The 16,348-nt window shown below is 39.2% G+C and overlaps 1 protein-coding gene across 1 annotated transcript in view; it reads right to left on the bottom strand.

Moving 5' to 3' along the window:
- Positions 1–16,348, bottom strand: part of LOC138155137 (cilia- and flagella-associated protein 337-like) — a 99,091-nt gene that overhangs the window by 63,910 nt on the left and 18,833 nt on the right. The window contains exon 4 of the mRNA XM_069080183.1: positions 2,132–2,378. Coding sequence (XP_068936284.1) covers positions 2,132–2,378 — 247 coding nt within the window. The remainder of the gene's footprint in view (positions 1–2,131; positions 2,379–16,348) is intronic.

Genomic DNA, 16,348 nt, shown 5'->3' with positions numbered 1-16,348 from the left:
GTTGTTTGTTTGGTTTTTTTTTTGGTTTTGTTATGTTTTGCTGGTTCATCTTTTTCACCGCCTAAGTAAGTTCCCTTCTTTTATTCCTCAAGATTCTGTCCTCAAGCCTCTTCTTTGCTGATCTTATATTCACTTCTTTGGTGAGCTCTTCCTCTGCAATGGATTCAATGATTACAGCTATGAAGATGGCTCCAAAATCCACACATGAAGCCCAGATCTTTTCCCATCTCCAATTCCACAATTCTACTACCTGTATGGACAGCTCCCCTTGGATGTCCAGCCATCACCTCCAACTTAACACTGTCCAAACTTAACTAATAATCTTCCCTCCCCCAAATCTACCTCTTTGCCAGATTTCCTATTTTTGTGGATGGCACTTCCTGTTCTCACCTACCAAGACTTGACATCTTGTAGTCATTTTTGATTCTTCCTTCTCCCTCACTTCCCACATATAGTCAATTGCCAAGTGCTGTCAATTTTACCTTGGTTATATATCTCTTGATTCTATTCCCTCTTCTCATCTCACAGATACCTTCCAAATTTAGATGCTTATTACCTCTCATTTGGAATATCAGAATATCTTTAGAAATTCTTTTCCTGCTTCCAGTCTCTCCCCTTTCTGATTCATCTTTCACACCACTTCCAGAGTAATTTCCTAGTGTATGAATGTGATTTTATTTTTCTGGTCAGAAACCATCAGTGGCTCCCTATTACCTCCAAATAAAATAGAAGTTCTTTAGTGTGACATTTAAATGCCCTTCCCTGTGCCTTTCACTGTCCTTCTGCAACTGCTTTTCTAGCCTCATTTTGCACCCCTATCTTTGTACACACTATACTCTGGCCAAATTAGATTCCTTGGTATTTTTTGATTTCTTCCTGCCTCTCCACCCTTCATGTATTTGAAGAGGCCATTCCCTTTGCTTGAGATGCACCCCTTACACATTTCTATCTGTTGAAATCCTTACTTTCTTCTAAGCTGTCTTCCTCTAAGTTTCTGTACTTGAATGTAACTCAGGCACTACTTTCTCCATGGAGTTATCTCCCTCATTCCCACCACTGAAAGGACCTTTTCCTTCTCAAATATCTCATGGTACATTTTCTAAACTTCCATCTGCCTTTTTCATAGTCCAGCTAATAGCAGACATATAGGGGTGGTATGCTGTACTGTAAGAGTGTCAGGCATGTCTTAGTAGCAGAACTAGGACTGAATTCTGGGTAATACACTTACCATGTGGGCGGTCGTGGGCAAACCATTTATCTCTTTACTTTTTTGTAAAATAGGGATGAAAACTTTTACACAATAATAACTGGCATTTGTATAGGACATTAAGGTTTTCAAAGCACATTACATTCATTATCCCACTTAGACCTCACCCTGTGAGGTAAGGACTATAGACATTATTGTTATCATTTTACAAATAAGAAAATTGAGACTTAGAAATGTAAAGTGAATTGTCTGAGGCTCAGAAAAATCAGGTGACTTCTTTATGATCATTCAACCAGTAAGAGGCACAACTGGGATGAACATGACATCACTATGAACATGTCTTTGCCCTCTTATTAATTTGTAAGTTCCTTGAGGGTAAACATTATATTGGGCAGGAAGGTGGCACAGTGGATAGAGTGTCCTAGTTCAAATCTGGTCTCAGACACTTAGCTGTGTGACCTTGGGCAAGTCATTTTACCCTGTTTGCCTCAGTTTCTTCATTTGTAAAATGAGCTGGAGAAAGAAATGGAAAACCATTTCAGTATCTTAGCCAAGAAAACTCCAAAAGGGACCATGAATAGTCAGGCACAACCAGAAAAAAAAAATGACTGGGAAAAATCATAGTTTTTTCATCCTTTTATCTAGAACATTGCTTTTCACCTGGTCAAAGCTTAAGAAACAACTTTTGTTTATTAAAGAAACTTCTCAGAGTATTTGCATTTTAAAAGAAGTGTTCCTTAACCCAAAATGTTGAATTTTTAATGGTCACAAAATGAAGTATTAGGTGGTAATAAGGAGATGTTTTTGGCTACTGAAGGGACTTCTCAGAGATATTTGAATTTTACTTAAGAAACTCCAAGGCTATTTTTTGTTAATCTGAAGGCATATAGTATGTCCCAGAGTGGAGAGAGTCAGAAACCTTACCCTGGAACATAAGGGTTCCACATTCGAATTATTCGATCCATTCCGCCCGTTAATAGCAAATTATTCCTTTTACAGAAGGAAAATGCTTTGACTCCTTTATGCACTTGGAAAACTGTCTGATCACCCTCTGCTCGCCTCTGGGGCAGACCAAGGGATGCTTGGTGACATTTTCTTACTTTTCCATCTTTCGTAACATCCTTTATTTCCTTCATCTTTTGCTCAACATTTGTTGTTCCAGTGGTACACCCTGAAAGCAAAATCCAAAAAGCTATTAAATGAATCTGGCCAGTTTTCTGCTGAGTCAGAGACTTTTGAAGGTTCCAGGCTTGCATTTGGAGAGGACTGTCATTGCCATCTTCTACCTCAGGATATGAGAACGTAGATATTCTGAGCTGGAGAATAGAGACTATTTCCACAGGAAAGAAAACCAATTCCCATATGTCTTCCAGAAAGAGGCAACTAGTGCCATGTAGGGGGTGAGAGGGCATCAAGAAGGAAATACAGTTCCAATTAAACCTTAAGCAGGGACATGCTGTTAAGCTGCAGCCTAAGGAATTTTTAGGGAACATTTTCCAGTCTGTTAAACAGTGAAATGGGTTCTTAGGGGAAAGTTTCAGAATCTCCTCTGGAGGACTTTAAACAAGTTAGGTTCTTATTACTATAATATCTAATGTAGCTAGCTATTTAAAGGTTTGTTTGTTTTTTTTTTACATTATCTCAACTGATTGTCACAATAATGCTGTCAAGCAAATATCATTACTATCCCCATTTTACAGGTAAGGAAACTGAGGGGGAGAGAGATTAGGTGATTTGCCTATGGTCATACAGTCATTAAGTAACTGAGACAGAGTTTGAACTCAGGTCTTTCTGACTCTAAGCAGAGCACTTTTTCTACTGTGCCATCTTGGAATGGTTTAAAGGCTATCTTGCCAGAAGGCATAAGTCTGGACTACATGATCTCTTAAGATTCTTTGCAAGTATACAACTCCTAACTTAAGAAATGCACCTCTTACATCTGATGAATAACCTTATTTCCCACTGAATTAGGTACTTGGATGGATCTGTGATCTCACTGATATGAATATTCCTTCTACTGGTAGGTACATATGGCAACCCCCTCAATACCTTCTCCTCCTGTACAATTCTTATGCATGTCTTTTCCATAACACTTTCATAAAGGATCTTTCCAATGTGCTGGAGAGCTTTGTCAAGTTGTTACAGTATCACAGGGAATATAAATTTAATGTTGTTCATGTGTTATTTATTCCCCCTGCCCCTTTACTGGTAGATAAATGGAGTACAGAAAAAAAGAAACCAAGGAGTTATCTTTGGTAATAGAGGGGCCTCTAAATAAATGCTGTATCTACTTGAGTTACTTGATTCAACCATTTAATCATTAAGAACAGTGAATTTAATCCAATAACCAACCAGTTAATCCAGTCATAGGGACAAGTTCAACAAATGGCAGAACTGATGGCCCAATATGGCCATAGTCTCTCTTATAGGTTTTAGACATCTGCCTTATCAAAAAGAAGGCTAGGGGAAGAGAGTTCTATATGCCAATAGATATATACACATATTCATAAAAATAAAACAAATTAGTGGCTTATAAAAGCTGTGTGGGCAACAAGGTGGTGCAGTGAATAGAGTACCAGACCTGGAGTCAGGAAGACCTGAGTTCAAATTCAGCCTCAGAGACTTACTAGTGTGTGAGCCTGGGCAAGTCACTTAATCCTGTTTGCCTCAGTTTCCTCATATGTAAAAATAGCTAGAGAAGGAAATGGCAAACACTCCAGTGACTTTGCCAAGAAAATCCCAAATGGGGTCACAAAGAGACAGACATGACTGCGACTTAACAACAAAAGCTGTGTGGTATAATGGAAAGAGTTCTGGACTTGAAGTCAGAGAATATGAGCTCAAGTCCCAGGTGTACTATTTAATTGACAATGACTTTGTCAATAACACTTACCCTTCCTGAATCTCAATATCCTTATTTGTAAAATGGGGATAACAATATTTGTATTACTGCTGGTAATAATGACAGTTGACAACTTATATAATAACAATTTGACATTTGCTAAGCATTTGACATATATCATTTCATTTGATACCAATCTCATGGGGTTATCTTTAGAAAGTGATTCATAAATCTTAAAGCCCTAAGAGTGAGTTATCATCATTCTCTTTCCCAGTTGGGCATGTGCTAGGCAGATTCCTGTACCCAGTTGTTGTCATCCAGTAATTTCTCAGTCATGTCTGACACAGCATTACCTTCCTGCACCCAGTATTGCCCAAATCCTTTTCAAGGGATTTGGCAGGGATTTTTAGCCTAGGATCAATTTACTTGGTTTCTTAATATTTTGAAAACCATATTATGAAAATTGTGCTCTAATATGATTGGTTTTCTTTGTAATCTTATGTATTTTATGCATTTAAAAACAGTATCCTGACAAGAGGTCCATATTTACCAGACTGCCAAATGGGTCTGTGACACAATAAAGGTTAACAACCACTGTCTTATAACAAAAAGGCAGAGAAATCTTAATTTTTTCATCTTTTTTTTTAGGTAACTGTCTTTATAATTTATGACTTCAGCAATTAGTTGGGTGTTGATTGGTCTTATTTGGATATGCACCTGTTATTATAAACTACAAGTCTGACACATTTCCCAGCAATTACCCATAAGATTCCCTAATCAAGAGAATTCCAACAAAGGGAAAATTACCTGATTGAAGCACATAACTACTGATTTTAAAATACATGATTGGACTTGTAGCAAATTTAAACAAGCTATCCTATAATGATCAGAAAAGACTTAGGGAATCAAGAAACATTAGTTGCTCCTGCTGCATCATCAGCATGGTCAAATAAGATGCAAGGTATTAGAAATCTGGCCTCAAAGGGCCAAAATGATGGAAACATATCTTCAGACTCATGGAAGGTAAAAAATAATTATTCTCATTGATCATATCAACTTGATATTGAAACATAGTCCCTGATGCATCAAATAATTGTCTGGATTTTGGAAAATAACAAATCAGTTTAAATATTAGTTGAGTTCAACTATTATCTGTATCTGATCCATCGGTCCCACAATTGCATGCCTCGAAAAGCAGACTACTCTCAGCAATCCTTGAATAAACAAGCATCTTTTCCCTGCTGCTTCTTAAATATCCCTCCAATTCTATTACACTTACTAAGATGCATCAAGCTTAACTTAGCAACTCAGCTTATGTTCTCAGTCTGATCTCCTGCCTCTGTTTTTGCATAGGCTGTCCCCAATACCTGGAATTTATTACCTCCTCACTTTCTCCTCTTAGAATCCTTAGGTTCCTCCTAGTTCTAGCTTATGTGTCATCTCCTATGAGAAAGTTTGCTAGTCCCCAGTGTTGTTAAAGTTCTCTTTCTCCTAAAATTATCATGTGTACAATTTTCTTTAAGATTAAATTTTATTTTTTAAATTAACAAGCATTTATTTTCTTTCTTTCCCATCTCTCTTCTTCCTTCTTTCTCACCATATCCTCTTAAAAGAAGAATAAATAAATAAATAAAACCTTTATAACAAATATGTATCATCAAGCAAAATAAATGCCTACATTGGCCAGGTCCAAAAAATGTATGTGTCATTCTATATATTATATCCATCATTTCTCTGTTAGAAAGTGGACAGCATTGCCATCATTAGTCCTCTGGAATTATAGTTGGTCAATGCATTGATCAGAGTTCTTAAGTCTTTCAATATTGTTTTTATTTATAATGTTATTGCATAAATTGTTCTCCTGGTTCTGCTGATTTCACTCTGCATCAGTTCACATAAGTCTCCCCAGTTTTCTCTGAAACCATCCCTTTTGTCATTTCTTAGAGCACAATAGTATTTCATTATATTCATAAAGCATAATTTTCTCAGCCATTCCCCAAATGATAGGCAATCCCTTAGCTTTTAATGCTTAATGTATGTTTATCCCACCACTAAGAGGTAAGCTCCTTGAGGGCAAGGACTATTTTTCATTTTGTCTTTGTATCCTAGGATGTAACCTAGGATGGCTACTTCTACCTAAAAGGTTCTTAATAAATGGTCATTGGATTGGATTTCAACAGATCACATCTGAATTTACCATCTCATCCCATGGAATAAATACAAAATACTGCAGCTTAGACTTGGTGATATCTGTCCATACTGTCTGAAGCAGCAGTTGATCTGGGCTGGACTGGAATAGGGAGTGACACTCAGTTTCAGTCATTGAGCAGGTGAGACAACAAAATGGTGGTAATATATTCTAGGTTTTTCTGATATCTTCATTATAAGAAAAATTATACTTTTAATTAGGCTTTGTGAAAGATCTATCCTTGGTCAGATTTTTGGTTCTGAAAATGTAGTCAATATAGCCATTAAATACAGAACACTGTTTCACAAGATCAAAACATTTCAGAGCTGCCAGTGAGGCTTAGGGCCTGGCTCTAGGGTAGTACTTGGCAGTATCTCAGAAGTGACATGTGACATCTTCATTTCTTCAGTCTAGTGTGAAATTTCATGTGGTACATTAAATAGCCATCCTTCTATCCTCAAATCGGAATTCAGTAAGAATATCTGGGTTTTATACTACTGATTGTTAGGAAAAGATAACAATGACATGTGAAAAACCCTCCAGTGATGGCTATGTCCCTGTAGGTGAGTTGTTGATGCTCAAAGTGGGACTGGGGGGTCATGGGAGAAGAAAGATGGGAATCATTAGGCCTTTTAAAAGACTTGTAGGTTCAGAGGTAGAAAAAGAGAGAAGGAAGCTAAGAAAAACCAGGAGAGCTGGAATAGTCTACCCTGAGGCCAGGTGCTCAAGAAAGGGAGAGGAAATTAATGTTTCCTTCCTTCTCCTTTCTTCTACAAAGGCACAGGTTTGTGGTTGTGAAACCAGACTCAGATTTCTGCCCTCAGCCTTCTAAGCCCTAGCAAGCTATTACAGTTTCTGATTGATTTGGGTGGGATGTGTGTCTCTACACATTTTCAGGTTATTCATTGGTTTAACAAGTGTGTGCCAGTTTAAGTCATGGGTACTGCTAAGACATTAAGCACCTAGATGGCACAGTGGATAGAGAACTGGGTCTGGAATGAGGAAGACTTCAATTCACATCTAATCTCAGACACTTAGCAGCTATTTGACCCTGGGTGAGTCACTTAACTTTTGTTTGCCTCATTTTCCTCAGCTGTAAAATGATGCTAATAACCTACTGTCCAAGGTTATTGTGAGAATCAAATGGCATAGTGTTTTACAAACCTTAAAACATGTATGTGTGTGTATATATGAGCATGTGTATATACATATATACATGCTCTATGTTGTGTATGTATATATATACATATGTGTGTGTATATATATATATATTAGCTATTATTAAGCAGGAACTTGATCTCACCCAATTCTGGCTATATGACCTCAGGCAAGTAATTTAATGTCTCTTTGCCTCAGGCAATTTAGCACAGCACTTGACACATAGCAGCTACTTAATAAATGCTTTTTCCCTTTCCCTTCCCCCTGTTGACTCTAGCATACACCCTATGTAGCCAACCCCTACACCAGGTCTTATGTCGATAGTGCCCAAGGTAAGGTTATTGGCTAACTCCATTCTCCTTCAGCATGCAAGGGGAGAGGAAATAGCCTTCAGTATGCAGCAATGTTATCTAACTGAGGCCAAGGTAGGTGAGGGAAGAGGATAGGATGGAGAAAATGTATGCTATATGTGAGTAATTACTTAAGCAGGCGATCAAAGTCATTGTACCTGGACTAACTCCTCGCTGTAAAAATCAATAAAATAAAACCTCCCTGAAAAAGCAATGCAAGACTTTCATTCTCCTCAATAAAGAGTAGAGTTTTCCAGCATTAAGCAGGTGTTTGGGGTTTTTTAGAAAGAGAATGGAGAGCAGACAATTCATTTGCATGATCTCTAGCAGTCCTTTTCCGACAAAGCCAGACAGAGATACGTGTTTAAACGGTTCCCATGGAAACAAGAAAGCCTGGATCTACCCCAAGGTCTGAATGAAGGATGATGAAAACTTTAAGCAATCTCCATGGAAACCTAAAGCAGATTCAAAGTGTTGTCTGGTTTCCTTGAACACACCGACTAGCAGGTAACTCTTGAAATGACCAGTTGGCTAATGCAGAGACTATCACACTGTAATCTAGCTGCAGGAAGGGCAGGGGTCTAGTGACACATCCCTAGGTTGATTCATTTCAACTCCTGAATCTGTATTTAAATGAGAGAGCTAAAAGACGTCAGGGGTTGAACTGGAGTGAAAGCTGGACTTAACCCCAATTGAGGCTTCATCTCCTGTTTCCTGGCTCCTTAGTGGAGTTCCTCCCCTCCAGCTTCCTTGTTACTTGTTCTTTAATCTCTTTGCCACTCCCGATAACTGACCTTCTCTCTCTCCCTCACAGTGTTTATGCTACCAGGCTCACTTATCGTCACACTGCTCAATGGAAAGAGCCCTGAACTTGGAGTCCAAGGAACTGGGCTCAAATCCCGGCTTTGTCACTTTGGGCAAGTCTCAATTTCTCTGGGCCTCAGGCTCTTTAACTGTAAAATGAGATTGGACCAGATGACCTCCATCCCTTAACATGGGAATCTGTGACAGTGATTCTAGAATTTGCCCTGGGTAATGATGGCCTAAACTCTAAACCCCTGTGAGCCTCAGAAATCATTCCACATCTCTGAACCTCAGATTCTCTATTTGCAAATGATGAAACTAATTTGCCTCCTACTTACCTGAATTAAGTATGATCCTGCTTGCAAGTAGGTGGTGGCATGACAGCAGTGATTCTAAAACTAGGAGTCAGGCGGGGATCATGGAAGAACATCAAGAAGTAGTGGAAACTAGAGGTCACATTGTTGAGCCATTTCATTAGTATCTGACTCTCTGTGACTCTATTTTGGGTTTTCTTGGCAAAGATAATGGAATGGTTTGCTGTTTCCTTTTTCAGCTCATTTTACACATGAAGAAATTGAGGCAAACAGGGTTAAGCAACTTGGCCAGGGTCATACAGTTAGTGTCTGAGACTTGATTTGAACTTGGGTCCTCCTGACTCCAGGGCCTGTGCTCTATCTACTGCACCACCTAGCTGTCCTGAGATCATAGGATCATAGATTTAGAATTGAAAGGTACCTTGGAGGTCATATAGTCCATAGATGAAGAAAATAAAGTAGAGGAAGAGTAAGTGGCTTGTCTGAAGTTACATAGTTATTTAGTGGCCAAGCCAGGATTAGAACCCAGATTACTGAAACCAAATCTGGTAGGGTTTTCTACTACTCCAGGAGTTGTTTGGAGGGAGCTCTATGATTGGAGTAAACAAGTTTCCTCTGCTTCTCACACTTTGTGATCCAGCTAAACTGGATTTCTCTCTGTCCCTCACACTTAGCAGTCCATTTCCCATCTCTTGGACTTTTCACTGGAAATCCATACTCTGTGTGTGGAACACATTCATTTCTCACCTCTCTACCTTACAGAATTCCTTTCTTCCTTCAATACTCAGCTCAAGCATCACCTTCTACAATAAACTTTTCCAGGTCCCTCCCCCTACTAGTGCTACCCCTGCCAAATACCTTCCCTTTAAAACTACCTTGTATTGGCTTAAATTTATTTTATATGTAGTTACATAGGTACTTGTTTCCTCTGTTGGAATATATAAGCTCCTTGAGAGTAAAGATTGTATCATTCTTTTTATCTCCATCTATCAGAGTGCTTAATTCATACCAGCTGCTTACTAAAGGTTTGTTGATTGACTGACTTATTGCCTCTTAAATCTCCTTCTTCCCTCTCTTTCTACTCACCTTTCCAAGTCTTTAAGTTGGTTTTGATGCCAAGAGGTGGTCAGGAGCCATGACACTCCAAACATCTATCTAGGGAAGGTAATGTCCATAAAAGCTATAAGAGTTTTCCCTTTTGTTAAACAATGATATAGGTCATGAGGAGCTTAGTGGACCCTTGGGGCTTAAGAGGACATTAGAAGGACCAAATTTGAGAATCAGTACTTTAGAGAACATCTCAAAGTCCCCTTCAGCCCAATTAGCACATAACTTCCATGAAAGTAAATGATTACTATCATTTCTATAGAACTAAATGCTAAGAGAGATGATCAGTTTTTAAGATCATTTACTATAGATCAGAGCATACCATTTGAGTGTTGGTAGGGTCCTCAAAGATCCTTGCTTCTTATAAAATTCACAGGAAGAATTTAGTGTAATCCAAATAGCAACGCATTTTGTTATCATTGAAGCTACATAGACAGGATGATTAGCGTTGAATTTAAGCTTCTTGGAATTTATATTCACTGTAGCTCTGGAAAAATACAATTTCCTAGTTCTGAGAAAGGCTTATGAAAATTCTCAAGAAGCTTCTTAATCACCTCACATCTCCTTCTAAACATTTTGGTGATTTAAATGTGAGTGAATCAGAAATGTACAAAATGAAAAATGAAACTTCCCTGGAAAAATAATATGAGCTTAAGGATTTAGAATTACAGCATCCAAGGACTAGAAAAAGATGAAATCAATCAATTGACAAGTATTTATTAAGACCTACTATGTTCTGGACACTGTACCAAGCATCAAACCCAAAGCATATCCCCAGTGGGGTAAAATGAAATAGACTTGACCACTTTGCACCAATGTTTAAACTAGACTGAATTCCAGGCTAGGTCCCTCAGAGGCTATCTCTTCCATGATGTTCAATGATATCTGTTGAGCTGGTTTGGGGAAAAGGATGGGATGAAGTGTAAGGAAGTTTAGGAATCCTATCCTTGCAATTGGATTAAGAATACCTATGTATTGTTATGATTGTTATGATTGTTGTGTTATGATTGTTACGATGGCTTCATTTTCTTTTTGTGAAAGTGGGGTAGAGGCATGGAGCAATGGTTGGAAGTGTAAGGAGGGATAGAAATAAAGCACCAAAAGAAAAAAGGAAAGAAGGGAGTATCATTGAGGTACCTTTTTAAAAACACAGCCAAAAGAACAGAAGAGAGCCCAGAAAGAGGCACAAAGATGGTTTTGAAACGTACTTGTTGAACTTACATGCTAAAAAAGAAAAGCAAGCTGTATACAATAAGAGACCTGAAGTTTGTATAATTCTCTTTTTCTGCACTACTAGGTATTATGGAAATATCCATTTTACTTAGTGTTTCTTAACTTCAGAATAAAAAAGAGAAATAACAACAACAAAAAAATCTATGCATGGCCTTCCTGGAGAGGTCATCAGAAAGTATATGAGGCATTTTGTTGTTAACATGCTAATTCCAGAGGCATGTTGGCATTGAGTCAACTGATAATCTCTATCTGATTTGCCAAACGTAGGACCTCAGCTCTTAGAAACCACCAGCTAATGTCCATGGGATGACAAAAAAATGAAATCAAAGGGACCCAGCAACTGGGCCCTCTGGGAGTACCTCAGACCCTTTTCAGAGGCAGCTAGGTGGCTCAGTGGAGACCACTGGGTCTAGAGTTAGAAAGACTTGAGTTCAAATTCGGCCTCAGACACTTAGTAGCCGAGTGACTCTGGGCAAGGCACTTAATTTCTGTTTGCCACAAACCACTAGAAAAGAAAATGGCCAACCACTCCAGTATCTTTGACAAGAAAATCCCATAGATTGGCATGCTATGGTTCTCAGGGTCACAAAGAGTCAGATACAACTGAACTACAATAGACCCTTTTAGGGGGTCTGTAAGATAAAAACTATTTTCATAGTTTCAGATTTTCATTAAGATCTTTTAATTCCTCACACAGTAAATATCAAAGGGTATTAACCCACATATATGAAAACTCTTTGGGAGCTCCTCAGTAATTTTTAAAAGAATAAAGGGGTCCTGATCCTGAGACCAAAAAGTTTGAGAACTGTTGTCCTAGATGAACTGCTTCCTGGGAATCTCACTGTCCTTATTGGTGACTGCCTGAAATACTATTTCACAAATGTCCTCTCTTCCCCTACTTCCACTTCCCCCCCTCCACACCAGTTCCATTAAAAAAAAAACAACCTTTTCCATTTTTCCTCAATGGAGAGTGTCAATTTTTTTACCTATGACCTCCTCACTCACCAGCATTGGACCAAGTATGTTATAATGTAAGTGAGGACATTTCTTTTTTTTTTTTTTAAAGCAATCGGGTTAAGTAACTTGCTCAAGGTTACAGCCAGTTATTTCTGGGTGTGGTGCTAAGTATATGAGCCCAGATTTGATCCCCAGGTCATCCTGACACTGGAGTCAGTGCTCTTACTCTCTGAGCCACCTGGCCGCCCTTTGGGGAGGACATTTCAATGGAGGATATAACACAGAGTAAGGAGTGGAAGACAGGGAAGGGCACTTCATCCAACACTAGTGAGTGGGGCCATAGGGAAGCAGATCTCTAAACTGCTAAATAACAGGACCTTCAATCTCTTCCCAACTACTAGTTCCTTCCTTGATGTCTAGAGCTGCCAAAGCCCCTTGTCACCAACTGCCTATTAACCATTCCATACTTATTTCCCCACAGGTATCTTAAATTCAGCATATCTTTCCCTCCAAAGTCCACATCCACCCCTTTTCTGAACCTCCATATTACTGATGAGAGCACCACCATCTTCCCAGGCTTCTCCATCTCAGCGTCATTTTCAAATCCTCACCTTCACTCATCCCATATATCTAGCACAGCTGACCAATTTTGTTGTTTTTATCTTTATATCTCTCCCATTCATTCCATTCTCTCCATTCACAGTCACCACCCTCGTTCAGGCTCTTTGCACAGCTTGTATGGACTATTGCAATAGTCTCCTATTTGTATCCCACAACTGTGTTATCCTACAACCCAATAAACCCCAGGGATTCCCTATTACCTCTTGCTCCCCTCCATATTTGGTCTTCTATTATAATGTAAAGTCCTTCAGAGTAGGGGTCTAACTTGTTTTCTTGTATTTGTATCTCTAGAACTTAGCATAGTGCCTAACACATCATAGGTATTTAATAAATTCTTCCTTCCTCCTTTTTTTCTTTTTCCCCCTCCCTCTCCCTCTCCCCTCTCCCCTCTCCCCTTTCCCTCTCTCTTTTCCTTCCCTCCCCCTCCCCTCTGCTTTGTCTGGAATTTGAAGCTCTTCACACTCTGGCCCTGAAAGTCAGATAGGAAAGTGCCATGGTACTTAGGTTACAGTGGCAAAGTATATAGTGATCCTTCTTCTTTGATGCCATTTCTATAGTATCACTTCCTGATGTTTAACCATTTGGCCAAGGACGTTGGCATAACCCAAAGTCACAGCCCCAGATCTTATAGAGAACCTCATTAGCCTTTGTTGCAAATAGGGCAAAGGAGGGGGAGGGGGGAGAGTAGAAGGGGGAGGAAGAAACAGGGAGGGGGTAGGGAGTGGGTAATGGAGAGGAGGAATAAGGAGTGGGGAGAGGAGAGAGTTGAGGGAGATTGAAGAGTGAGGAAGGAGAAGGGGGAAGTGAGGAAAACGGAGTAGGGAGGGAGAAGTGATAAGGGAGGAATGAGGAATAGGAGATGGGAAGGGGGAGGAAGTATTGGGAAAGAACAGTGAATTTTCCTTTAGTTTTCCCATGATTTCACTTGACTTACTATGAGTGTAACATTCAGGCTCTTATTATAGTCAGTACTAAGAGCTGTCACATCCAGTGGGTTTTTTTTCTGATGCATACAATTCAAATTCCAAAACAAACATGAGACCATAGTTCTATGAGAAAGAATGCCATCTTCTCTAGGTGTTTATAGCATTGTAGATATAGCCAGAGTGTCAGAACCATAATCTCAGTGAAGAAGGAAGGAACCAAACATTTATCAAGTATCTACTCTGTACCAGGCACTACCCTAAGTGGTTTACAGATATCTCATTTGGTCTTCATATCAATCCTGAGAGGTAGACGCTATTCTATCTTACACCTGAGGAAACTGAGGCAGTCACAGGTTAAGTGACTTGACCATGGTCATATAACTAGTGAGTATTTGAGGCCATATTTTAACTTAGGTCTTCCTGACCCTGGGTCCGGTACTGTATCTATTATTCTATATGACTACCTCTAGTCAAGAGCCTAATTAATATGTTGTCCTTGTCGTTCAGTCATTTCACTTGTCTCTGACTCTTTGTGACCCCATTTGGGGTTTTCTTGGCAAAGATACTGGAGTGATTTGCCATTTCCTTCTCCAGCTCATTTTATAGATAAGGAAACTGAGGCAAACAGAATTAAGTGACTTGCCCAGGGTCACACAGCTAGTGTTTGTCTGAGGCCAGATTTGAACTCAGGTCTTCCAGACTTTACCCACCATGCCACCTAGCTGCCACCTAATCTATCTAGCCTGAGACTAATCCTCACTAGTAGTTATCACTGTTAGAACAATTACCCTGTTACTTCTGGACCCCACACAGACTGACACAGGCTAACAGACCTACCCATACTTCCCACAAGGACTCCCTAGTTCCAGAAACACAAAGATAAGTTCCATTTCCCTTTCTCTAGTTCCAAAGGATATGACCCACATAGGAATCTGACCCATACCCCACATGGGTAGAGTATTGGCTCCCAGACTACAGAAAGACAATCTCCCATAATATGCAGTTATACATGACTATGCTGTCTGTGGAATCATATTGATGTCCTTTCCTGCAGTCATCCCTGGCAGGAAGATATCAGCATCTGGTCAGATCACTTGTGTCAAAGGAGTTTGGAGTCCTGGTAATCGAGCCCTGAAGAGTAGAGATGGAAGCTAATAATAATTATTAATAATTATCATTGCCAAAATTTACATAACACTTTGAACATTTCGCATATAATTTGATCCATAGAACAGCCTCAGGATGTAGGTTCTACAAGTATTTTAAGCATGAGAAAATTGAGCTTCAGAAAGGTTAAGTGATTTACCTATAGTCATAAAGTCGGAAAGTCCAGGAGGCAGTATTTAAAGTCAAGTCCCTCTAGACTCCAAGTCAAGTCTCTCCTGACTCCATTATATTGCACTACAGATAGGTAATGCAAGTATGAATTATCCCCATTCACAGATGAAGAAACTGGACAACCCAAAGATAACAAGATTTTTCAGGCCTCACTATTATATTTTTCTTTTTCCTTTTTTTAAAAAAAAATAGCAAATATTCATCAAAGTTACATTGGACCCCAACCAGACATGGAGTTCCTAATCCACAGTGATTTGAGTACAGAAGGACAGTGGTTATTATTGGCACATGAAACCCTACACTAGACTGAATAAATGAAGATGTCACATGTCACTTCTGTAAGGCTGCCAACTGCTGCCCCAGGCTCTAAAACTCCCTGGCACCTCTGAAATTTGGCTTGATCTTGTGAGGCAGTCCAATATAACTTAAAAGTTTTGGTGACCACATTTCCTGGACCAGAATATTCTTTGGCAAAGCTTCCTCAGAAGCATAATTTCTTTTTTTTAAATATGCATGATATTGGAAATTTTAGAGTGCAAACTAATTTACTTTTTGTAAATTATTTTTAAAAAGCATTTGACTCAGTAGAACAAAATGCAGCCTTAAATTCTCCAACCTAGTGTTGTCCATAGATATGTTAAAATCATACAAGATAATTTGATAGCTGCAAGAAGAAAGAAATTTTTGTTTAATGATTTTCTGCTCAACAATATCAAGCAAGGCATAAAATAGAAAGGACTATGCTTGCCCAAGGTATTTCACACAGCCACAGAGGGCATACAGCATGGAGTCCAAATATTCCCAATGGAGCTACAGTTCTTCACATGCTCGTGTCTTTAGATGATATCATACTGACTGTATCACCCTGCAGAACACTAAATGAGATCCATAATCGCTCAACAGTTTGGCATACCAATCTATAAAAGAAAAATCAGGTGGATGGAGAATGCACTGCATTCAGACTATCACATACAATTGAATAGACTGCACAATTGAGTTAGTCCATTAGCATCTTGGACAGGTGCTGCAAAAGGACCAGAACTGGTCAGAAAAAAGACAAGACTGGAATGCATGGGAGAAATTTTGTAATTTTTTTTAACTGACCTCAAAGTTTTGTTTTGTTTTCCTGACACATAGATCCATAATTTTGTCATCAACACTTTTCTCAGCTTCAGGCATTCCGTCTGGCTTTCCCCCTGGAACGCTCGCCCTCCTCCATTCCAGCTATTGACCTCCGTGGCTTCCTTTAAGACCTAACTAAAATCTTACCTTCTACAGGAAGCCTTCCCCACCCCCTTTTAAT

The sequence above is a fragment of the Petaurus breviceps genome, unplaced genomic scaffold, assembly GCF_028583685.1.
Source record: "Petaurus breviceps papuanus isolate PSGF00001 unplaced genomic scaffold, PetGlider_PUasm1.0 91133, whole genome shotgun sequence".
Taxonomy (NCBI): domain Eukaryota; kingdom Metazoa; phylum Chordata; class Mammalia; order Diprotodontia; family Petauridae; genus Petaurus; species Petaurus breviceps.
The sequence above is the reverse complement of the archived record's forward strand: the minus strand, read 5'-3'. Positions and strand labels throughout refer to the sequence as shown.